At 35.3% G+C, this 26,619-nt stretch overlaps 1 protein-coding gene across 1 annotated transcript in view; it reads right to left on the bottom strand.

Moving 5' to 3' along the window:
• The window catches only part of LOC134268151 (telomere-associated protein RIF1-like), a 35,940-nt gene extending 9,876 nt beyond the window's left edge, over positions 1-26,064 (bottom strand). Inside the window, exons 1-28 of the mRNA XM_062750350.1 lie at positions 26,003-26,064; positions 25,579-25,715; positions 24,959-25,117; positions 24,400-24,541; positions 23,760-23,854; positions 22,924-23,113; positions 22,367-22,459; positions 21,383-21,515; positions 20,897-21,048; positions 19,152-19,221; positions 17,962-18,141; positions 17,458-17,568; positions 16,991-17,148; positions 16,750-16,833; positions 16,331-16,404; positions 15,802-15,979; positions 15,287-15,391; positions 14,788-14,937; positions 8,754-8,850; positions 8,496-8,629; positions 8,150-8,347; positions 7,632-7,834; positions 7,137-7,242; positions 6,544-6,729; positions 6,154-6,233; positions 5,755-5,850; positions 4,460-4,520; positions 3,988-4,303 (exon numbers count right to left, since the gene is read on the bottom strand). Coding sequence (XP_062606334.1) covers positions 3,988-4,303; positions 4,460-4,520; positions 5,755-5,850; positions 6,154-6,233; positions 6,544-6,729; positions 7,137-7,242; positions 7,632-7,834; positions 8,150-8,347; positions 8,496-8,629; positions 8,754-8,850; positions 14,788-14,937; positions 15,287-15,391; positions 15,802-15,979; positions 16,331-16,404; positions 16,750-16,833; positions 16,991-17,148; positions 17,458-17,568; positions 17,962-18,141; positions 19,152-19,221; positions 20,897-21,048; positions 21,383-21,515; positions 22,367-22,459; positions 22,924-23,113; positions 23,760-23,854; positions 24,400-24,541; positions 24,959-25,117; positions 25,579-25,673 — 3,646 coding nt within the window. The 5' untranslated portion in view covers positions 25,674-25,715; positions 26,003-26,064. The remainder of the gene's footprint in view (positions 1-3,987; positions 4,304-4,459; positions 4,521-5,754; positions 5,851-6,153; positions 6,234-6,543; positions 6,730-7,136; positions 7,243-7,631; positions 7,835-8,149; positions 8,348-8,495; positions 8,630-8,753; positions 8,851-14,787; positions 14,938-15,286; positions 15,392-15,801; positions 15,980-16,330; positions 16,405-16,749; positions 16,834-16,990; positions 17,149-17,457; positions 17,569-17,961; positions 18,142-19,151; positions 19,222-20,896; positions 21,049-21,382; positions 21,516-22,366; positions 22,460-22,923; positions 23,114-23,759; positions 23,855-24,399; positions 24,542-24,958; positions 25,118-25,578; positions 25,716-26,002) is intronic.
• Between the last annotated feature and the right edge of the window lie 555 nt (positions 26,065-26,619).

The following is a 26,619-nucleotide window of genomic DNA, read 5'->3' as shown; positions in this document are numbered from 1 at the left end:
ATTTTTTAAATTTAATTATTACAGGAGTAATTAAAAAATGTGTGATACCTCATGCAGTATAATTATATTATATTTTACGAGTCTTCCTCAATGTATATAGTCTAACTATATAGTCACAGTGTGACCTCCGAACTATCATATGACAACCATAAAAATACAATAAAATGTAAATACATTGAATAAACTTTACGATTACCTTTTCATTTGCAAGATCAATCATTGTTTTTACCTTTTAATCACAGGCCTTTGGATCGCTTAAAAAAAATTGTGTGTGTAAAAAAAAAATATTTTTTTTTTTCAACAACTCAATTTTTTTTCTAAGCGATCTAAAGGCCTGTGCTTTTAATTGTGAAAAATATACATGATGTAAATCTTGTGTAGTTGATATCAGTTTAAAAAAATCCAAGTTCCCGAGTACCTATGTACATTAATAGTCCGAAAAAGCGCATACAAACTCAGATGTTTATTTATTGTTTTGTTTTTTTCTTTTGTGCAAATATTTCATGCAGATTACATGTTTGTATTCACAAATATATACGGGTATTTAGATGCCAGTGGTATATCGGGAGAGGTTGGTGCTTATTTGGTTAAAAAAAAGAAGGACTTATACAATGTATACGTCATGTGCAAGTTCGTGGAATTCTGAAATTTATCTGACAGTGGTCATGCAGCGACATTCGGCAGATTTTGATTTGTGATCAAGCTAAGGGCTCCCTCTTTCATCCTTGGATTTTCAGATTTTAAAAAAAAAAAAGATTAACAGTAGAAGTCAAACAGATGAAACAGAACCCACGTGATTCTTTGTTACGAAGGAAAGCATATCGTCTTTGAAAGTTGTCAGCAATGAAATGAGTGTTTGGACACCTTTGCTGTTTAGTTCTTCCCTGTGAAAAAAATCTGCGTGTGCTGTAAACAGTACGTCTTTTATATACACAGATACATGTAAATGTATTTCGTACGTACATGTAAATCCGAGTGCATAGACAATGCAATCTTTAATTTGTGATCATCACATGGAGTTCATGTAGAAAAACTAGCATCTATATATATGTATTTTTTTTTATATTTTGCACTATCTTTATATTGCGACTATATTAATACATGTTTATGTAGATAAAATCCCACCACTTCATGCTAGTAACATTAGGCCGCACCAATTTAATTTCTTGTTCGTCGGACATTTGAGGAGAAAAAGTACGAGCGGGCCAGCAGTTAAATATTACTATTGCTTTTTTATAGACAGTTCTTTTTAGGCGGAGCGTGAAAAATTTTAACGGACAATTATATTTTTCTAATTTGCAGATTAAAAATACGAAAGATAGAGCGGAAATTGAACAGAAAATGGCACAAAATTCTAATGGTGCGTGAAATTTAAATTAATATTTGTAAAGTTCTGTATAAATCAGAGCGCGCGGGTCCGTCGAACAAGAAATTTTATTGGTGTGGCCTTATGCATTTTGTACTATAGAAAACAGAAACCGTATGATGTATACTGGGAACTACAAGAAATTTCATATGGACAATAAAAGAGAACGCTAGCGACTCTTTTTAAAAAAAAAAAAAAATTCAACATAAGCACGTAGCAACAGGGGGGGGGGCACTTTTTTTCCAAATACTTTACTATTAGAAATGTTCATTTAAAGGCCGGTTGCTCCCCCCCCCCCACATTTTGTTACAGTACGGTGAAATAAGGGTAAAGTACATGTAGTATATAATGTATGAAAAAAAATGGTAGTGAAAGAAGTTGGCTTATTATTATTATCATTTTTTTTGCTTGTCAACTCTTTTCCGGTATAAGTTATTTTTTTTTTCTCTTTGGCAGCCTCCCCCCCCCGCTAAAAAATGCTTCTACGTCAATGCAACGCTCTCAAAAATGGAAATATCTATTTATGGGGGAGGGGTTGTCATGGGCGAACTAATGAAAGACTCGTGTTTCCCGGGTATAGGGGATTGCAGATTGTTTGTGTTTTTTGTATGTTTGTTTTTTGTTTTTGTTTTTGCTTACTTTATTAAAATTAATTCCTGTGGAAAATGACTAAAATTACTTTTTATGGACCAATACATTTTACATGTTTAGTATATTCTTTACATATACATGTAAGAAATACTAGTCTGTACTGCATTGTAAATAAGCCCATTAGATTCTTTTTGTTTATTGCAAGAATCATACCTACCTCGTATATCACGTTCAATTGTCAGAAAAGTAAAGACACAACGAAGTTTTGATTTTTTTTATCTTTAAATAGCTACATTCTCTACTAAGCAAAGAAATTTTGCGAGAAATGAAAAAAAAAAACGGAAAGTGATACTAGCAACTCAAACGTATTTTGATCCTAATATTAATGGGAAAAAACTTGAAATAAAAACACTTGGAATTAGGAATAAATATTTGTCATTGGCTGCTAGAAGGTGAGGATTCTGCGAAATAATCCATGAGCGATTATACTTATCCGACGTAATTGTCAACATGTATTGAATATGTAAACATATAAACAAATGACTCTGTAAGTATTTAAACCGACTTAAATAAAACTGTTGAAAGCCTTTCAATTGTGAAACGAGAAGAGTAATCAGCTGAATACTAACCAATAATAATTTCCTAACAGGTTTTTAAAACTTTTTAAGCGAATTGAAAGAATGCCTGGTATGTTATTCAGTCTGAACTAAAAGTCCGATTTATAATCCCCCCCCCCCCCCCCCCCAACACAAATTTTCAATCAAAACATTTACTGATAATTCATTTTCAGTCTTATCAAATATTATTTTACATGTGTTATAAAAAAAAATATTTGTGAAAGGCATATATAAACGATAAGAACTCATTAAACTCGATTGGGGTTGGGGGGGGGGGGGGGTGTTTCATTTAAATTTTTTAAGTATTCCTCTGTCATCAGGCAGGATATAAATGAATATATCACAGAAAACAATTGGTTTTCATGTACCCATTATCTGATTTTAATAAGGTAATTGTGCTTATATATATATTTTTTAAATCAGGATCGAAATCCCTCGCATATATATTTATATAATTTAATATCTTTATAAGTTTATTAGCAAAATTGACCATAAGAAGGGGGGTCTACTTTACATTAAATATAACCATATAGTCTTCTATACTACTAGTACTGTTCCAATAATTATATATAATATAAATAATATTACCTTGACATTTGAGTTTTCTGTTCTTGCACCTTACATATTCTATATTCTTGAGAACTGAACTTTTTTGGTGCCGGGGAAACATCGATTTTTTTTTCATCAGTACATTTTTTTCACTAGATCTGATATAGAATTTTTTTCTCCATTTATTTTTGAGAAATAGCTAAAAAAATTATTTAGAGCGTATAATCACTGCAATAAAATGAAAGCAAATATCAAAAAGAAAATACAGTGAATTTCTTTTTCTCCACATTCCTCTGTTAGACTTTTAATAATTCTCATCAACTAAAGCGGAGACACCTTCGTGGATTATAACATTGTAAGTATATAATAATGCTAATAAATAAATGAAAAAGCAAAAACAAAACAACAATGATGTATTAATAAATCAACAACTTAATTTCTTAAATTTTAAATTAAAATAAAATGTGTCCTAGCGAGTAAGTTAGGATTTTCAGATAACGCTTACTACACGTTAAACGTACGACGTTGCGTCAAAATTCTTCGTAAAATCTCGACGTTCTGCTATAAAAGGTACAGTATTGAGCTTTATTTTTCAAATGCATACTTTTAAGTCAGGTATATAAATTATATATCATTTCATTCTAAAAAGTCTAAGCTCTTTAAAATGTTTTGAATGGAGCAGGTCTGACATCCGGCATTTTTTGGCCAATACCGTACTTTGTTCTTTTTACACATTTCACCTTTTTTTAAAATCATTTTCATTTCTTAATTTGTATAAATTTCCTTCATACATGTAACGTTACAACAAATGTCTTCTCTTCATTTCAACACAATCTCTGCCCATTCAGTTAACCAATCATCTACCTTCGTCCATCATTTTGGACAGAGTTTGATCCCACTGTGCTTCAAACTCCTCCTGACTTTGAGACTTTTCTGTCGTGGTACGACTGACCCCTGACTCCTGAGGTTTCTCCACTCTCGTCTCTCCGCAGTCCCCCTCCACTTGACCAGACTTCTTCTCCACCTCTCCACCCTGAGTGACATCCTCCACAGTCTCCTTGAACCGGACGGAACGACGACGTTTTCCGACTCCCAGCTTGGAATTCTGGGAGTCCTCCCTGTCGCTAGCTTCTGATGAAGATTTTCTGGTGTTTCTACCTTTGGTGGGTCTATCCTTCCTCTATAAAAGACAGTAACAAGATAGGAACCAATCCTGACAACTGAATACAGTGAAACCTGTCTTATCTGACAAGTACTGGGAAATTTTGAGTCAGGGTATATTGGATTACACACTTCGGATTAGACAGTTTCCGATATACAAAGTTTATAACTGTACCTGTGAGGTGTACTGGGATAGACTCGAGTCAATCACATTCAGTGAATCTGGTGTAGGTGGCCTATAATACAGAAACAAGTATTTAAACATACATATATGTGTAAATACATGTAGAAGAGTAACAGCTCATTACAGTAAAACAGGCTTATAGCTAATTGGGTACAGAAAACTCACAGAATTACATATTCAAATTGGAAACTCACTGAACTTGCTCAGATAGCGTGCTCAATACACATACACTCAGTGCTCACTGCAACTCCTAGGTAAGTAATGCTCAGTACATGTACTCACATTGGGTGTCATTGCACATACTCAGACAGCAAAGTCAATACACTCGCACTGGTTTTCCAATGCACTGACACAAGACAGCATGCTAATTTCACAAACTCACTCTGAATGCTCACATCACTTACTGAGATTGAGTGTCTGATCCAAACCGAGACTCACACTGAATGCTCAGATCACTTACTGAGACTGAGTGTCCGATCCAAACTGAGACTCACACTGAATGCTTACATCACTTACTGAGATTGAGTGTCCGATCCAAACTGAGACTCACACTGAATGCTCACATCACTTACTGAGACTGAGTGTCCAATCCAAACTGAGACTCACACTGAATGCTCACGTCACTTACTGAGTGTCACATCCAAACTGAGACTCACACTGAATGCTCACGTCACTTACTGAGACTGAGTGTCCGATCCAAACTGAGTGCTCACATCACTTACTGAGTGTCAGATCCAAACTGAGACTCACACTGAATGCTCACGTCACTTACTGAGACTGAGTGTCCGATCCAAACTGTGACTCACACTGAGTGCTCACATCACTTACTGAGTGTCAGATCCAAACTGAGACTCACACTGAATGCTCACGTCACTTACTGAGACTGAGTGTCCGATCCAAACTGAGACTCACACTGAATGCTCACGTCACTTACTGAGACTGAGTGTCCGATCCAAACTGAGACTCCAAGTGTCAGATCCAAACTGAGACTCACACTGAATGCTCATGTCACTTACTGAGACCGAGTGTCCGATCCAAACTGAGACTCACAATGAGTGCTCACATCACTTACTGAGTGTCTGATTCAAACTGAGACTCACACTGAATGCTCACATCACTTACTGAGACTGAGTGTCTGATTTAAACTGAGACTTACACTGAATGCTCATGTCACTTACTGAGACAGAGTGTCCGATCCAAACTGAGACTCAGTATGCTCACATCACTTACTGAGACTGAGTGTCCAATCCAAACCGAGACTCACACTGAATGCTCATATCACTTACTGAGACTGAGTGTCCGATCCAAACTGAGACTCCGCCCCAAACATCAGGGACACATCCTGAGAATGATCCAGTGTATTGTACATGGTTGGGATTACCCTGAAATTCACAGACAAGTTCTCAGTCTAAATATAGATTACCCTGAAATTCACAGACATGTTCTCAGTCTAAAGATATAGGAAATTCAAAATTGTCTCAATCTTTTACTTTTTTCCCTCACTTAATTTCAAACTATGTTTTAGCATGTACTTCCTTCCTATGTATATATAAAGAGTGGGTCTTAGATGAGTGAACATAGAGGAAAAGGACAGGTGAGGTGAGGTCTTAGATGAGCACTATGTAAAAATCAAGGGTTTCAGTCAAACACTTAAAGTGTGTACGTAAGAAAACCGTAAGACTTACTTTTTCTCTTTCAAAACCTCCTTTTGGTGTTCTGTTAAAATTCTCTTCTTCTTGGGTGGTGATTTAATCACAACAAAATCCTAAAATCAAGAAATACAACTCAATAATTAAACTTCTTTGATTTAATTCTCAGGTTCTCAATGATACATTTCTTAGTCATACAATTCTTTTTACTGCGGATGAGATAACCATGTTTTTTTTGTAAGAGTTCACGATATCAGAGTTCATTGTATGTTAGTTTTACTGTAAAGAGACATCAAAGTTTTCTGTAGTATAGGAGTGTATTATATCCAAGTTTTTCTGTGGATGAGATATCCAAGTTTTCTGTTGTATCAGAATTCATTATATCCAAGTTTTACTGTAGTACTGTAATTATTGTGTACATCCTACCTCCTTCTGTAGATCATTTACAGAGAGATTTTTTCGGATGGCGCCGGGTGATCTTGTTACTTTCTCTGTGTGGCGTGCTGGAGAGTTTTTGATGTTGGGGGACACTGCCTTGTTAAGAAAGCTGCCATGGATTTTCCTGGGTGATGGCATCCCGGGTATAAAAGGCTCAGGGGCCTGAGAATCCGGCTACAATGTGAAGGAATAAAAGCATGTTGTAAAATATAAATGTTTTTCCTTTTCCCTTTCTTTCTATTTACATCAAAACATGGTACAGATCTGACAAAAATATTTCTGTTTAATGTATAATGAACTTTTATTTCACGAAACAGACTTCGCCCATTATGCAAATTATTTCATGTTTCCCACTATCGTTGATGCCCTGGCATACTATACTAACTAGAATGTGATTCCTGAAGTATTAGAAGAGTGTTCTATCACAACCGTGAAAACCTCACAAACAGGTACTAGACACAATGGTGATTCCTTTCCCCCTGTGACAGGTATAAAAATTAACCTCGTAGGAGGATCAAAGAGTTTTTGCAATAGAGACAGTATAGACACCCAGCCCCATAGGAGGATCAAAGAATTCTTACCTGACTCATCTGACTGACAGGAGTTTCCTCCACTACAGTGACAGGTATCGACACCCAGCCTGGTAGGAGGATTGAAGATTTTTCCTTGATCTTTGCTAGGACTGGCCTGTTAAATAAAAGCACTTCTGATCATGCATACTGTGTACATGTGTACGCACGAAGTCCTATTTTCTACAGTCAAATATATAGTACAACACCATCTCATAATAAGCTGTGTTTTCAGTACAGAATAAAGTTTGTCAAATCAAAAGATACTTTTTTTTTCTTTGTCTCTCTTGGGACAATTAAAAGGGTTTTCTTTGCAGCTAATTCAAAAGCAGTGTCTGACTTGCAAATCTTTCAACAAGGTTTTTTGGGGGTTCTCCCTTTCTCTCTCACACACTCTCTCTGGGGCTTTCTTTTGAGATAGACTTATAAGCAGTGACAAGACTTGCAAATTGTTTAATCTTCTGCTAACAATTGAACTTCTAAAACACGCTGATACACTACACGTACCTGAGGCTTTCTGGGTACAGCAGGTGAGGTGCTCGCCCAAAGGTGGCGCTCCAAAACATGGCCGTCTGGTTCTTCACGGCACGACGTGGGTGGAGAAACGTGGCCTCCAACAAGGGCGACAACTTAGACAAGAAGTCCGAGTCGTACGTCCCCAGATAACGAGTCTGAAGTGACGTACAGATATCACTCCAGAGCTTCTCCAACTGGGTTACAAAATAAAATCCATTCGTTAGGAAGATGCCATCACAAAGCTCTACCAGGTTTACAATAAATTCTTTTATAGATTTTATTTTGTATTTTCTTTAATAACATCATTAAATAAATCTTGCAATAAAATTATTTTTTACTTTCATTTCTTATTACTGCTCAGTTATTGTGTTACAAAAAAATGTTTCGACAGACAGACAGATTGACAATGTTATTTCTATGGTGCTCTGGCATTTTCATGTAGGAACTGAATAGTCTATCAAGAGACAGAAGTAAGTGAACAGTGTTGATATCAGTTCTATATACTGCACCTTTTGCATGAAGTTATTATTGAACAATTTGGCACACGTCTTCTTGATGGATTCCTGAATCAAGTCTGCGATTGGTTGAGACAAGTGACCAATCACAGCCACTAACACACTGGATGATGAGAGATGAGAAAACATTGTACACAGACAATCCGTTAATGCATTGGCTGGCCCCTGAGGTGACAAAGAATTTGAGGCTTCCTGAAAAAAACACATTTTGTTAAGTTCAACAAGTTTTAAATTTTCACATCTCCGTGTAGAAAATGAAATAAAAGGAGTGAAAATAAAACAGGGAGGGGGGAATATTCCCTATATGCAGTAGTCCTCAAGACTAATGTCCTGCCATTACCTTTTTCTCCCCGCTTCTGATGTGTGTATAAAGTCTCTCCAGGAGATGTCTTACAAGGACAGCCAGGGAGTGGAGATTCTCCATTGGTTTATGTTTCTTCTTGGTCCATTTGGCTGGACTCACCTGCAGAGCACCTAGGAAACAAAATTCTATGACTTCAACTCAGGTGAATAAATCTGGCATGTCTCTCCAGAGAGCCAACTTCTTCTACACATTGTATGACAGAGGGACCTGATCTAAACTTTAGCAGACACTTACCAATATTAAAAGCACTACTTGTTCCCAGTGAGGAAAAATCAAAAGTATTGATTATCGTTTGAGACGCATGTGACAGAAAATCTATCAATGGAAGGCTCTACAAAAATACACACAACAAATTAATCAATCAATCAATAAGTGAGACTGCAATATGCAACAATGAGATTCAGCACAAGTACATTTATTTTTTTTTTATTTCTAATTGAAATATGGCTTCTCTTACATAAAAGACAACATTTTAAAATAGGGATGTCAACGAATATTCGAGTACTTGACTATCGTTCGATCATACCGACTATCGACTAAAATTTCTTTAGTCGGTTATTCGTTAAAAATGTGTTTCATCAAAGTAATATTGAATTCATGGCAATAAACTTACATTTGCCCATTTCATTTATTTACAGATCAATATTTTCAGATGTAACCAGAAGTCTCTGTCGAGACTGAAGCTCTACTGGTTTGTACTTATAGCAAAGGAAGAGAAAAGTACTTAAGCAGTTGGGAATTGAAACTTTTCTACAGCAATAAATAGAATAATGATCCTTGATTAAGTCTCTTTATGTTCTTAGTGTAGTCTACTTGCATGCCACATTATATTATAATCACACTAAAACTGTATTTGGAGTAGCATTTTGAGAGTATTTAACAGAAATTTCTATTTTTAGTAACCACGGCAACACCGTTCATTGAAGTGAAAAACTGATACATAGAATTATGTATCTTAGTGTAGTCTACTTGTGTGCCATGTTATATTGAAATCAGACCAAAACTGTAGGAGGAGTAGCATTTTGAAAGAATTTCACAGAAATTTCTATTTTTAGTAACCACGGCAACACCGTTCATCGAAATCAAAACCCGATATACAGAATTATGTATCTTAGTGTAGTCTACTTGTGTGCCAAGTTATATTGAAATCAGACCAAAACTGTAGGAGGAGTAGCATTTTGAAAGAATTTCACAGAAAATTCTATTTTTAGTAACCATGTCAACACCATTCATCGAAACAAGAGGCCCACGGGCCTTATAGGTCACCTGAGTATCATATAACAACTTTCAAACAATGGAATTTGGTTTGTGTTTTAAACCACAGGCCATGAAATTCACAATTTTGAAAGAGGCACTGTTGCTTATCATAATTATACACTACGTATGCTTATTCTAGTTACTTAATAGTTAATACCCAGAGGTAGATCAGAGTAACAAAGAAAAAAATGCATTTCCACTTTGTAACCAGTTGTCCAAGACCCAACAGGAAGCACAAATATCAAAATTGTGGAATTTTTATTTCATCATAAATGAATCATTAATACCAAAGAGCAGATTTGAAAGCATTAATTTATTTTCAAACTATGTAACCCCCCCCCCAATACCCCTGACCCAGGGGGTATGAAATTAACCATTTTGCTAGATGCAGCTTTCGCCATCATAAATATATATACCCCGGTACTTAGATCATTGGCATAGTACCCAGGAGCAAAGAAAAATATTTTCAAAGAATCCATGCATTTTCACTTTATAATCAATAGAACCCCACCCTAACTCCAGAACACCTGACCCAGGGGCCATGAAATTGACAATTTTGGAAGAGGCATCCTTCCTAATCATAACTATGTTCATAGTTCATTGGTTTAATACCCAGGAGCAGTGAAGAAGATTTTCAAAGAATCAATGTATTTTTACTATATAATCAATAGAGCCCCGCCCTAACACCAGAACCCACCATCCAAAGGCCACAAAATTCACAATTTTAGATGAGGCACTCTTGGTCATCAGAACTATGTACTTAATCATTTTGTTTAACACCCAGGAGCAGAGGAGAAGATTTTCACAATATAATCAATAGAGCCCCACCCTAACACCAGAACCCCTGAACCAGGGGCCATGAAATTCACAATTTTGAAAGAGGTACTCTTGGTCATCATAACTATGTACTTAATTATTTTTTTTAATACACAGGAGCAGAGGAGAAGATTTTCAAAGAATTAATGCATTTTCACTATATAATCAACAGAACCCCGCCCTAACACTAGAACCCCTGACCCTGGGGCCATAAAATTCACAATTTTAGTAGAGACACTCTTGGTCATCATAACTATGTACTTAGTTAGTTTATTTAATATCCAGGAGCAGAGAAGAAGATATTCAAAGAAATAATGCATTTTCACAATATAATCAATAGAGCCCTGCCCTAACACCAGAACCTCTGACCCTGGGGCCATAACATTCACAATTTTGGAAGACACACTCTTGCTCATCATAACTATTTACTTTGTTGGTTTATTTAATACCCAAAAGCAAAGAAGAAGATTTTTTAAGAATAAATGCATTTTCACTATATAATCAATAGAGCCCCACCCTAAATCCAGAACCCCTGACCCTGGGGCCATGAAATTCACAATTTTCGAAGAGGCACTCTAGGTCATCATAACTATGTCCTTGGTTAGTTTGTTTTATACCCAGGAGCAGAGGAGAAGATTTTCAAAGAAATAATGAACTTTTACTATACAATCTATATAGCCCCCCCTAACACCAGAACCCCTGACCCTGGGGCCATGAATTTCACAATTTTGGTAGAGGACTCAATGATGATTACAATAATGTCAACAGTTTGACTACTTGATGTCCAGGTGTAAAGAAGAAAATTTTTAAAGATTGCACTAATTTTCGTGGTTTTGGCCCCACCCCTCAGGCCCCAGGGGGGCAGGGACAATGAAATTCACAATTTATGTTCCCTTTCACCCATAGATGCTGTATACCAAATTTGGTTGAAATTGGTTCCGTGGTTCCAGAGAAGAAGCTAAAAATGTTCAAAAGTTTACGAACGACGTACGACGGACGACGTACGACGAACGACGACGGACGAAAACAGATAGCAATAGGTCACCTGAGTTTACTCAGGTGACCTAAAAATTCAAGGAAATCCATGAATTATTCATGATCACCTCGCAGGGGTACTGAATACCCATACGCAAGGTAAGGGAACAAAATGCATTCCAACTAATCAGTAATATTCAGCAATAATCAGTAGTGCCCCTAACACTGTGAAATAAACCCCTGACCCTAGGTCCACACATTGCACAAATTTTAAAAAGGCACCGTTAAAATTGCCTATCAAAAAATAAATAAATGTTTTATAAATACAAAGGAGCAGATTTCAAACAATTAATTCATTAGTATATAAGTAGAGCTCCACCCCCACCCCTGACCCTGGGGCCTTGAAATTCAAAATTCTGCAAGATTAGGGCCCTTGCTCATCATAACTATTTAGGTAGTTCATCTGCTTCATACCCAGAGACAGAGAAGAAAATTTTCAAAGATTTAATGTATATTCACTATATAATCAACAGAGCCCCCCCCCCCCCACACACACACACACCAGAACCCCTGATCCTGGGACCATAAAATTCACAATTTTGGTAAAAGCACTCTTGCTCATCATAACTATGTACTTAGTTAGTTTATTTAATACCTAGGAGCAGAGAAGAAGATTTTCAAAGAATTCATGTATTTTTACTATATAATCAATAAAGCCCCACCCTAACACCAGAACACCTGACCCTGGGACCATAAAATTCACAATTTTGGTAAAAGCACTCTTGCTCATCTTAACTATGCACTTCGTTAGTTTATTTAATAACTAGGAGCAGAGAAGATTTTCAAAGAATTCATGTATTTTTACTATATAATCTATAGAGCCCCCCCCCCCTCCCCTACAAGAGAAGCCTTGACCCATGGACCATAAAATTCACAATTTTGGTAGAGGCACTCTTGCTCATCATAACTATGCACTTAGTTAGTTTATTTAATACTTACGAGCAAAGAAGAAGATTTTCAAAGAATTCGTGTATTTTCACAATATTATCAATAGAGCCCCCCCCCCCCCCTAACACCAGAACTCTTGACCCTGGGGCCATAAAATTCACAATTTTGGTAGAGTCACTCATGCTCATCATAACTATGCACTTAGTTAATTTATTTAATATCTAGGAGCAGAGAAGAAGATTTTCAAAGAATTCATGTATTTTTACTATATAATCTATAACGCCCCCCCCCCCCCCACCAGAACCCCTGACCCTGGGGCCAAAAAATTCACAATTTTGATAGAGGCACTCTTGCTCATCATAACTATGCACTTAGTTAGTTTATTTAATATCCAGGGGCAGAGAAGAAGATTTTCAAAGAAATCATGTATTTTCACTGTATATAATCAATAGAGCCCCGCCCAAACAACAGAAACCCTGACCCTGGGGCCATAAAATTCACAATTTTGGTAGAAGCACTCTTGCTCATCATAACTAACTACTTAGTTGGTTTATTTAATACCCAGGAGCAGAGAAGAAGATTTTCAGAGAAATAATGCATTTTCACTACCTACTTATTTAGCCCTGCCCTAGCACTATAACCCCTGACCCCAGGGCCATGAATTTCACAATTTTGGTAGAGGACTCAATGCTGATTACAATCATGCAAACAGTTTGACTGCTTGATTTCCAGGAATAAAGAAGAAGATTTTTAAAGATTGCATTAATTTTAGTGGTTTTGGCCCCACCCCTCAGGCCCCAGGGGGGCAGGGATCATGAAATTCACAATTTTTGTTCCTCTTCACCCATAGATGCTTTGTGCCAAATTTGGTTGAAATTGGTTCAGTGGTTGCAGAGAAGAAGCTGAAAATGTTCAAAAGTTTACGAACGACGTACGACGAACGAACGACGACGGACGAAAACAGATAGCAATAGGTCACCTGAGTTTACTCAGGTGACCTAATAAAAAACCAATATACAGAATTATGTATCTTAGTGTAGTCTACTTGTGTGCCATGTTATATTGAAATCAGACCAAAACTGTAGGAGGAGTAGCATTTTGAAAGAATTTCACAGAAATTTCTATTTTTAGTAACCACGGCAACACCGTTCATCGAATTCGAAAACCGATACACAGAATTATGTATCTTAGTGTAGTCTACTTGTGTGCCAAGTTATATTGAAATCAGACCAAAACTGTAGGAGGAGTAGCATTTTGAAAGAATTTCACAGAAAATTCTATTTTTAGTAACCATGGCAACACCGTTCATCGAAATCAAAAACCGATACACAGAATTATGTATCTTAGTGTAGTCTACTTGTGTGCCAAGTTATATTGAAATCAGACCAAAACTATACGAGGTGTAGCATTTTGAAAAATTGTTTACAGACGGACAGACAGACAGACAGACAGACAGACGGACGGACGACGGACGCATTACTATCGCATAAGCTCTTCTGGTCTCTGACCAGTAGAGCTAAAAATTAAGGGTACGGTATAACTGTTCAAAGGAAATTATTTGTAAGTCGATTTATTTTCGGCAAACATATCTTCAAAATACATGTAAATTGGGGTCAGTTATGCGAGTAATTAAACCGTGTTTTCTTTTTCTGATATTAATTTCATGCAATCATTGATTGTTTGCACGAAATTTCATAATTAAAATTTGTCCCAAGCTATCTCTCTCTCTCTTTGTTTTTATGAGACACACTTTAATTGTTTACCTGTCAAAGGTCATTGACGGACACGTAGAAATTGGCTTCAATTATGGGATACACGTACTATCGTTATGTAAAGAAAGGACAAATCAAGATTTTGATATCCTGCATTTAGATAAAATGTGCAGCTAGTATTTTAATTTTGAAATTAAATACATTGGATACATATTGATGTATAGTTTTTATTGTACTACTTACATGTTTACAATTCAGAAATTCGTTGTATAACGGTGATAGCATAGGTTAAATATTGTAAACTAGTCTGTAAAGACAAACAGTGAAGATGATATGAAAAAATAATTAAAACGAATATTCGACTATCGTTCGACTAAAGCATCCGACTATTCGACTAAGCTGCCCAAGTAAAATTGACATCCCTATTTTAAAATGAAAAGATTTAAACAACAATTGTAGTAAAAGTAGCTATTTCTAATCACCATTTCTAATTTCTATTGAGGCTATAAAGAGATGGGAAGGGAATAATTTACCCCTATTGTAGTTTTTTTTTAACTTACGAGGGAATCTTCATCCTTCAGACTCTTGTTGATTTGGTGACATAGATCCTCACAATTTATGTTAGCCTCAGCATTCGTAACAAGGGCAGATAATCGGGCAAACGTTTGATAGACCTCAGTCCAAGTTTTCTGTAGAGTTTTCACTGACACCTACAAAGAGAAAATAATACAAGACTCTTTATTACTTTCTGTTGTAAAAAGCTCATCCAGACAATGAAAGTCCAGTTTAGAAGTAACACGAGTGAAAAACTGAAAGCAAAAAAACTTTAAAAATGATGGCAACATTCAAAAGGCATGAAATAACAAATTTTTTAGGAAGGAATTTTTTATGCCTGCATCATTAATGCTCATTTAAATTTGTTGGGATCAATGTTCATGGGAAAACAAAATTTTACTTCTGAGGATATAATTTTGTGGATTAATCATTTATACAGTGAACGTGCTTACGAAATAAACATGACATGATCATGTTCCCCCCCCCCCAACTCTGACAACTCACCTGTGGCATCTTCTCTGGGAGCTGATGTTTAATGGGGAAAAGCAGGACAGCATACAGACAACTAAAATTGTGTTCCAAAGCATCACCCTGGTTTACCTCCCCTGTCTGAAAATAACAAAATTGTGTCATGTCCTATGTTTATGTCATTTTTAGTCAAAAACAGCTCTTTACCATTTACAAAACACTTGCATTATTCAAGCTGTATTGTCAAGGTTTGTACATACCAGCAACATTATTTTTCTTAGCACTTTTCCAGCACTTTTAGGCCATTTTTAAACAGTTTTGAATAAAACAATCGTGCAAAAAAAAAAAAAAATTCACAATTATTGATTTCTTTAGCTTATCATATGTACATTGTGAAATAATTCACTCGCAAAAATTATATTGTCTCAGATAGATACCAGGTAGAATTCAATCTGACAAATCACAAATACATGTAAAAGTTCCTGTGAAGAATACTTGATTTACAATATGTGTGTGTGTTTGTTATTTTTTTTTACATGTATGTAAATTACCTTAACAATGAACTGCTGCAGTGAGTTGACCACCGTACTCCAAAATCTCCACAGTGACTCAGCTCCCTCTATAAACTCAGAGTTAACGTCCAGTAGATGTAGCACGGATTGAGTGAACTCGAGCGAGCCTGGTCCACCGACAACAATGTTAACAAGCTTACTGTACAGGGTATTATAGCTGAAAAACAAACACACTACATATGACATAGAAATAACATAAATAATGATTCCAATGTTAACAAATGCAAACATACATGTAGAGTGTATATATGTATTGAACACATAGGCAAAAATCATCACTCCTAACCAATTAAATGCACAGGAATTGCAATTAAATTGATGTAAATCCCCCTACTTTTGTTTAGAAAGAAGCATGGTAGTAAATGCGTGGGATACTTAAAACTTTTTACAATCACAATAATATTCCTGTCCATGTATGAAAATCAAAACATTTCTCATCTAACTTATTCAAAATACATGTACAATAAAAACATTCTTTTAATCAGTTTGAAGCGCCTCTGCTTTCTACCTTTCCAATGAGGAACAATCTGTCAACAGTCTAGGAGTCAGCAGTAACTGCATCAGGAAGAGTGCAGGTGAACCCTGAAGGACAGACAACAGTTCAAAGTTTTTACTACAATTACTCACATGAATTATCACAAACAAAAATCCACATTTACAATGCACGGCTAACACAGTGCAGTAGGAACAAATCAAAGTTATTCCATTTTTTTCCATAACACACAAATTAAACAGAGCAAGCATTGAAAATATCTACTACTTTACTTGTACATTTTTGCACAATAATTTTTTTCTATATGTAGAAAATTATTTAATTTCTTTGAGCACTATTTCTCAGCGACTCTTCACTGTTAGTGTGTATAAAACAACTCGAGGAAAATGTACAAGCATTGTTTCTGACATACTCTTCTTATTTATGGAACTTACATGTAGCTTTTCTCCACAGTTCACATTGTATGCTGTCGAATTCAGAGCTTTGCTTGGTAAACAACACACTGCATTGAACAGTTTCTGAAACAAATAATGAGAGCTTCAGTCAACCAATTCTGAGCCTTACCTCCAACAACCAAGAGAAAAGGCCCATAAATTCAATTTTTTTAATTTTTGATTTAGTTTATCAATATAATTCAGATGCTGTTCCCTTTTATTTTACTCTTTCAATACTTACCAGGATTATCTTAGGCTCTAGAGCTCCACTCAAAACAATGACCTGAAACTGGGTCAGGAATACAGTGAAGGCATCCTTCATCTCCGACCTTGACCCACTTTCCAGACCGTTCCTCATGTGTGCAATCAAAGAAAACCAGATATGTAGAAGTAGACCCTCTGTAATTAAAGATTTTTCAATGAAAAGGTTACAGACAAGAAGCCCATGGGCCACACCACATTCGGCTCTGGTGAGCTACAAAACCTAAAGAAAATTCAATTCTTCCATCATGTTGGAATGCTTTTAGGTAAATGTACATGTACCTTAAAAGTTAGATTTCAGAAAATTTTCTGTACACAATTTTTATATGTTAGCAGCAATTTTTAACAGACATATTACATGTTTCTTACAAAAATATATTTTAAAAAAAAACTTTTTAAGATTGAAAGAAAGTCATACAAGCATTTACATTGGATTAAAATACAAACCTGGAATCTGTGACCCTAGATCACAAATAAGCTCTGTAGCAGAGTTAACAAACACATTGGACTGCTTGACAAAAAACCCCGGACCTGTAATCAAGTCATGTGTCAAAGGATCTGAAATTTAGAGAAGAGGGAATGAAATTTAAGATTCACTCTATTTCACATGAACTTTATGATCCTTGTGAAGACTTTATCTCTTACAGAAATTTCCCAAATAATCTGAAATTAGTAACATGTACATTTATCTATGCAAAGATGTTTGATTCTTGGGTCTTTGGGATGCTAATATTTTCATGATCATAAAAAAATTAACAACATGTGCAACTAATAATTGTATGCAAATGTTTAATTCATTAAATGACGCTGAATTATAGCAAATTTGACATCTAATACCCTACGGAATTTAGCATTGTATGGACATGCTTTATGATGCTTTGAAAAAATTCAAACTTCAGGTACTATGAGAACAATAAGTCCACAGAGACCAAATCCCCAGCGTCTCATTACCTAGAGAGAAGGAGAACTTGGGGATGTCCAGATCTTCAGGCACGCGCCCCAGGAGATGTGCCAGCACCTCGCACCCTCTTAGCTGGAGACAGGGAATCTTGGGATACGTCGACCCCATCGTACTTCCTCCACTCAAGTTCAGTCTCGGTGTCTTGGGGCTGGTACCATTTGGAAGAGTTCCTTAAAATAATTTCCCAAAAAATATTACTTGCGTGTTTTTTTTTAGCTAATGTAAAACTCTGAGATTCGGTTTCAAGTGTATCGGTATACAAATAGGCAAGGAGAAAGGAAACATCTACAATTAGCTGCGAGTTAGTAAGGAAATATTCAGACGTTACTGTCTCTCTCTCTACCCTTCCATTCATATAAAGTTATACATTTATTGCCAATCCTTTTTCACTCAGGGATTTTCCACACCGTTTTGGGAATGGGGCCCAGGCCCTTGGAATTGGGAATTTAACGGCATTTTATCAATAATTGGGAAATTTTATAGCATGATGTTTTTCAAGAAATAAACACTTATAATTAATAAATTTGATGTTTTCCTTAATTATTCAAAATTATAAAGCAGATGATAGATCGGTATTAATAAATTTTTAGCCAAATTTCATAAAAAATTTGTTTATTTTATTCAGTTTAAAAAAAAAAACTGGACATTATTTTACCAGAAACTTAATCAAGTTAACTTTATGGGTTCTATATATGGCCCTACACGGGGCAGTGGAAAATCCCTGTCACTCTATATATATGCATTTATCCAAAGTACTGTAATTTGTATATTGGCATGTTGAAACAAGATACTAAAGGCAAATCATTAAAATAAGTACTACAGTAAAACTCGTTTAGTATGAACACGGATATTGCGAAGTCATATTGGGTCCCCATTCCCCAGCTATATAAATTTAATGAATTTCTTATACGGTTACAACGAATCACAGATATAGCTAAGTAACTTCATAGGTCCCAGCCACTTCGTTATAACCCAAGTTTTGCTGTAGTTTGTAGAAGAGCAGTGATTACACTTTTAGGGCCCTGCAATATTTTTACCCAAGTCTTTGTTTCTAAGAATAGATCTCTTATCTATAGTTTCTTTTTCAGATATTGGATAAAAAAAACCCCATTAATTTCTTTCATTGAGCAATTTAATTTGCACAAGCAACTTCAAAATTTTGAGAGTAGAAAACACTTACTTGGTGTCCCAAGTCCACCTGCAATACTCTTAGATCCTCCCACACAGAAATGCAACAGAGGCAAACACACCTATAAAAATAAAACAACCACAATTTGTTTTAAACCAGAAGCCTCTGTCGAGACTGTAGCTCTACTGGTTTATACTTAAAACAAAGGAAGAGAAAAGTAGCAGTTGGGACTTGAGACTTTAAATCAGCAATAAATAGAAAAATGATCCTTGCCACTCATCAAAATAAAAACCAATGCACAGAATTATGTATCTTCGTATAGTCTACTTGTGTGCCAAGTTATACTGAAATCAGACCAAAACTGCAGGAGGAGTAGCATTTTGAAAGAATTTCAAAGAAATTTCTATTTTTAGTAACCACGGCAACATTGTTCATTGAAATCAAAAACCGATGCACAGAATTATGTATCTTAGTGTAGTCTACTTGTATGCCAAGTTATATCAAAATCAGACCAAAACTGTAGGAGGAGTAGCATTTTGAAAGAATTTCACAGAAATTTCTATTTTTAGTAACCACGGCAACACCGTTTATCAAAATCAAAAACCGATGCACAGAATTATGTATCTTAGTGTAGTTTTGTGTGCCAAGTTATACTAAAATTGGACCAAATCTGTAGGAAGAGTAGCATTTTGATATTTCAAAGAAATTTCTATTTTTAAACCACGGCAACAACGTTCATCGAAATCAAAAACCGATGCACAGAATTATGTATCTTAGTGTAGTCTACTTTTGTGCCAAGTTATATTGAAATCAGACCAAAACTGTAGGAGGAGTAGCATTTTGAAAGAATTTCAAAGAAATTTCTATTTTTAGTAACCACGGCAACACCGTTCATCGATTCAAAAACCGATGCATAGAATTATGTATCTTAGTGTAGTCTACTTGTGTGCCAAGTTATAATGAAATTGGACCAAAACTGTAGGAGGAGTAGCATTTTGAAAGAATTTCACAGAAATTTCTATTTTTAGTAACCACGGCAACACCGTTTATCGAAATCAAAAACCGATGCACAGAATAATGTATCTTAGTGTAGTCTACTTGTGTGCCAAGTTATACTGAAATTGGACCAAATCCGTAGGAGGAGTAGCATTTTGAAAGAATTTCACAGAAATTTCTATTTTTAGTAACCACAGCAACACCGTTCATCGAAATCAAAAACTGATGCACAGAATTATGTATCTTAGTGTAGTCTACTTTTGTGCCAAGTTATATTAAAATCAGATCAAAACTGTAGGAGGAGTAGCATTTTGAAAGAATTTCAAAGAAATTTCTATTTTTAGTAACCACGGCAACACCGTTCATTGAAATCAAAAACCGATGCACAGAATTATGTATCTTAGTGTAGTCTACTTGTGTGCCAAGTTATATTGAAATCAGACCAAAACTGTAGGAGGAGTAGCATTTTGAAAAATTGTTTACAGACAGCCATCCTTAAAAAATTTATTTTTTGACGGACGGACGCGCCATTACATCATTTTAGGTGTGACCAGTAGGTAAAAACTGCTTTTTTTTCTCAATCTACACAATTTGTTTTGTAAAGTTTAATATTTACCTGGTATTGAAAGAAAGAAAATTTCAGTCCTAATGCATGATCTCTATTTTACTACCATGCAGCATCATAAGTTCATTGATGTAAAAATACGGCATATTTTCATGACTTCATCATTAGTGGCAATTCAAAATGAAAGTGTTTGCCCTGATTTTGTCAACCATCTACCTGTCCCTACATCACTTACCTGTTCAAAGTTCCCCGGGGCTTTTGGTCCAAGGAGCCAGACAAAGTGCCACCACACCTGTAGTTTAGCCATGGCTACAGCCTCCGTCTTGGCGTTGTTTATCTTTAACACCTGCATTATCAGTTTAATTCTCTTGGGGCAAGTCAGGATCTCTGAAATTTTAAATACTGAATTTTTCATTTAGAACTTAAATTGAAATCAATCAGTAACTTTGAGGATTGTGTCTGGAATTTTTTCATATTCAAATACCTAAGTAGTTTTTCATAAAACAGAGCATTATCATAACATGTACACCAAAATCTAGCACACAACTGTAGTTAATAATCCTTTTTCAAGACAATTTCAGATTTTACAAGGAAATTGAAATGATATCACAGAACTTTGAACACAGACAGAACATTAAGCAGTTTCACTGTGGCTTGTGATATTACAGTACAGAATGCTATTGGAGAACTTTAACACAGACAGAACATTACAATTTCTTACCATGGCTTGTGGCAAAGTTGTCAATAAGAACCTGCCAGGCCTGGAAAGCACGAACCTTGACCTCATTAGAACCTTTAAAGGCCAGCTCCATGATTGGCAGAAGCATGTTGATAAAACTCCCATGATGCAGTTCCTAAAACAAAATTAACATGTTATCACTTTTTTAAAAAACAGTTTACTTCTATATTATTTGAGAAAGACCTTTTTATCTTTCCCAAACTTTCTAGCCCCTATAGATTCCACCTATTGCTAAATCCAACCCTCTTTTGCATGGGTTGAACTTTTATCTACTGAAAACAAAGAAGATAAAATTACTGAGAGGGGAACAAATTTACTTACACAAAGTGTATGGGTTGAATTCCCCCCCCCCCCCAACACATCATTTACCTTCTACATGAGAATCGTTTTTATGTCAGTAAGAAAATAGATTTATCATACTGTAACCTAATTTACATTTTTTGGTATTATGATTCACAGAAGTTTTCTTGTGGAGGTCAATACTGCATTTAATGAACACTGTGTAAATTGTAATAAAAATACCATCAAGCAATGCTTTTATGTTCACAATAAAATACCTGCATCAAAAAACAAAACAACACAATATATGCCTAACTTTTCAAAAAAAGACAAAATTGTTTTTGTTTTACAGAGGCAAGCTATTATTTGTAACTAATGAAAATGCGAGTCCCTGAATAAAGGAAAATGGTGCCTCACATCAATAAACAAAAAAAATAATGAAGACATTTACTCTTACATGGTCCACACTGAAGAGATTCTGAAAAGGACAAATTTATCTAGGATTCTAATTTTTTTTTAAACGAAACAAACATTCTTTTCTTAAAGAAAAATACATAAATTTTAAAAAAAACACCTGACCAAATTAGCAGTATCCTCTTCATAAAGTAATGTTTTTGACCTGAGATTTCAATCCTATCATTAACAAATACTCCTAAACAGTTAAGACTTCACATAAATGCTATTTACCTTTCCACAAATCTGCACAAAAATTTCCCAGCATTCCAAAGCATGCATTTCTTGTTGACTAGTAAAAAATGCCTTCAACTCGGAACCAATTCTCTGAAAAGAATCATGAAGAACATGAATATAAAGAGATAAAAACAACACAACTTTAGATTTGTTGCTTCAAATCTCCATAAAATGGAGTGTTCTTTTGGTAGGAAATATAAGGATTTGATCATTTTGCTTTTTTGGGTTGTGTGTGTACACTAAATGTATATTTTTGTGTATTTATTTCCTATGTAGCTTGCATTACAAGATTTGATTGGTTAGACAATGGAAGTGTAAATTTCCGTACTCCTAGCATGAGACAGCTTAATGTGACACAATGCAGTTTCCAAGCAATAGCAATTAACATAATATCAAAATGCATTGCAGTAAGTTATATATCTTATCGATTGTCTGAAATACCACTGATTAAGCCTTGGGTTAATGAAGAATTTATTTAACTAAAATAAATAAGAAATAGTCTTTGCTATCAAGGTCAAAGGTGTATAAAAATATTACAAAAATAACTCACGTACCAGTTTAAACTCGGGAATTAGAGCTTGTACTAACTCCCTCTGATGAGAGAGAAGGGCAGGTAACTCTGTCTTGACGACCTCGAGCGCTGACTGGTGTATTTTGGGGGCCTTGTGGGCCATTAGTGGGAGCAGCAGCTTCCCCCATCTCACAATGTGACCCTCCATCTCACGCCGGTGATCCTTCAATAACCTGCATAACAATGTCAATATTAGAAGGTTAATCATATTACTCTAAAATACATGCTTAATTGACACGTTATGTTTCTGGATTGGAACCGAGACTCAGAGGAATGGCATTCTTTTTTTGAAGTATTCTATGATTTGTAATATTTTACCTGTAAATGATTTGTAGTATTTTACCTGTAAATGATTTGTATTTTACCTGTAAATGATTTGTAGACTAGTATTTTACCTGTAAATGATTTGTAGTATTTTACCTGTAAATGATTTGTAGACTAGTATTTTACCTGTAAATGATTTGTAGTATTTTACCTGTAAATGATTTGTAGACTAGTATTTTAATCTGTAAATGATTTGTAGACTAGTATTTTACCTGTAAATGATTTGTAGTATTTTACCTGTAAATGATTTGTAGACTAGTATTTTAACCTGTAAATGATTTGTAGACTAGTACTTTACCTGTAAATGATTTGTAGTATTTTACCTGTAAATGATTTGTATTTTACCTGTAAATGATTTGCAATATATTACCTGTAAATGATTTGTAGTATTTTACCTGTAAATGATTTGTAATATTTTACCTGTAAATGATTTGTAATATTTTACCTGTAAATGATTTGTAATATTTTACCTGTAAATGATTTGTAATATTTTACCTGTAAATGATTTGCGAGGCTTCATGTTCCACCACAGAGGACTGCATTTTCCACCTCAGTAGAGCTTGTTCCACGGCTGATAGTACCGACTCCACCTACAATCAACAAAACATCAACAGATTACAAACTATCTGTAATGTAGCTACAAGTTTAACTGTATGCTTGATTACAGTTGTTTATTTTATCAACTGACCCAAATACTTGGCTTTTTGTCAAGTAAAATTCAAAATTGTATGTTTTTCTCTAATCATTATGGTTTTAAAAATGGGGGGGGGGGACCAGAAGTATAAACCAAACTCACCTGCTGACTCATGTGAGGGGAGATGGAAGTATAGAAGGCATGAGGGAGGGGGACGTCCGGGACGAGAGAATTAAACTATAGAAAACTCCTATTGACCCACCCACTTGTTGACCAACACTTGGAGAGGGGGAAGTGACCAGTGTAACCCACATATTTCATATTTTTTTCCATCCACTGTACAAACCACTCACCTGTTGAAACATGATAAAGGGAGGGGGAGGTTGCAGCATTAACAACCCCCACCTGTTAATGGATACAAGTAAAGATGGGAATTGATCAGTGTAGACCATTCATCTGTTGACTGAGAGAGGGGGGTAGTTACCAGTATAAATCACTCACCTCTTGACAGACAACATCTTTAGGAATGTTTTGCTGATGAAGACACCAGAGGGATTTGGCACACAGATTCTTATCCTCCGTTTTCTCTACCGAGTCACACAGTAAGGATAATATACTTCTACACAAGTCTGAAGACAGATTTCTGAAACAAAGTTAAACAATCATTTTAAAAGAAAAACTCTTTTGACACAAAGTTTCAAATAAAATACATGAATGTCTGCTTGGCTCATAGAACCTTGCAGAGTTTTTCCTGTAGTCAGTTCTTAGGGAAAACACTGCACAGTCCAATGAGCCATAAAGATAAAATACTGTAGACATGGGTGAAGCAGAAATATTTGTCGGGGTTCAATTTCGTTTATTTTGATGTTAACAATCATCAACAAAAATAAATCCCACAAGAAATTTTTAAATGACTATATTTTGCATTGATTTTATTTCGAAAACAATGAAATTGTATGTCTCTGAAACCTTTTTAGATGACAAGTCAACGAAATTTTATGCCCACGAAAATTTGTGTTTCTACAGACAGTATATAATGTGACAATTGTACACATCTCACCCGACAGCCTCATTATCATGTAGACAGAATCCCAGGATCTGGAGTCCGTTGGCTGTGACAAGGTTGTGCTGTAGGTCTGTTTTCAGGATCTCACAGAATTTTCGGGAATTCTTAGTAACATCCAGGCTCACTAAGCTTAGACTGTCCTCTTTTAACTGACTATAAAAGAATAGGGATTCCTTATAAATAATCTTTGAAGTTGTATACAGATTTTGTGGAAAATTATCTCTATACAGGACTTGGACAGGCTGATTTTTAGAAGTTTTTCATCAACATTGAAAAATCAAAACTGTACAATTTCTTCTCCCCATTTCTCTCCGAGATTCATGGAGAATAAACGTTTTACACTGACCTTACTTTACATATACAATCCCTTTGTCTTACTGAGATAACTGAAAGGTTAGTTTGTGCTTTGACAGTCATAATAATAATGAAAAGTAGACATTGTAGTTAGAATGCAGATTTTTCATGCGTCAAGACTCAAGAGCTACTTCGATAGTTTTTTTTTTTCTATGTATCAACTGCTCACTGCAAAACGCATAGAAAAATCTCACTACAATAAAACTTTGTGAAGATTAGATTAAGGTTTTCTTTTTAAGCAAGCTACAACAAGGTCTTACTTAGCTAATTGTTGATATACATCATTCTTCTCTTCCTGTGACGCTGACTTGGACTCCAGGGTCTGTAGAAGAACATCAACATTGATGTCCCCCATGCTTTCCGAGTTCACGTGATACGGACTAAAATACAAGTTTAACTGCAAAGAACAGTAAACAATAACACATGAGATATGTCACGAAGGTAAAATGAGTTATTAATGCCCATTTAGTCACAGATCCAAAGCTCCTAGACCTTTGTAAAATAAGGATTTCCTAATTTTGCAGTACAGGGTCTCGATCGCGAGTCTGTGGGGACATTTGCCCCCTTTCCCCGACTACACCATACCTTCTTATTGACAGACTATCAAAATTCTTGTCATGAAATCTGCTCTTATCAAACTATATATTAAGGAAAATGATAAATATCAATTACAGTGTATTTTACCGTTTTCTTTCTCAGTCAGCATTTCGCGCGAAATCGTCAGGCCGCGGTACCTCCATCTTCGTTTCTGATTGGTCATTTCTTTTCCTACTTTCTTTATTAAAAGAGTTCCGGTAGGGGGAGTTAATTTGTAGAATATTAGGTAAGTCGTTCGATAAGGAGTTTCCATCTCGTTCCGCAGATTCACGATGATCAGAAAAATATGCTAAATCTAATTATAATATTTTTTTCATTATGTTACTGTTTTATCCATGGATATTGGCCCGTCTATTTCTATGTTTTCATATTTGTGTTTTGCTTATAATCGAAAATTATCCGGGCTTTGACCCCCCTTTTTTATTCTTTACGTATATATACATTACCAACATGATCACATTTGTTTTTAAATCTTTATTTTTATTTTTGGATACATTAAACACGTTTTCTTTGAAAAAGTACAAAAAAAAAATCGTATTAAATATATGAGGACGAATAAAAAACAAAGTTGTATAACGCTTAAATTTACAACAATTTAATTGTAAGTAGATCTACAAGTTCACTCTATTTTGTTCTGTTTTAAAGAAGAAAAAAAAAACGTTGAAAACCAAAATCAAGCGTATGCAAACCTTTCTAAAACAGGG

This window comes from Saccostrea cucullata, unplaced genomic scaffold, assembly GCF_032062105.1.
Source record: "Saccostrea cucullata isolate Sc308-1 unplaced genomic scaffold, CSIRO_AGI_Scuc_v1 ctg283, whole genome shotgun sequence".
Taxonomy (NCBI): domain Eukaryota; kingdom Metazoa; phylum Mollusca; class Bivalvia; order Ostreida; family Ostreidae; genus Saccostrea; species Saccostrea cuccullata.
Note: the sequence above shows the minus strand (reverse complement) of the source record. Positions and strands in the feature narration are given on the sequence as shown.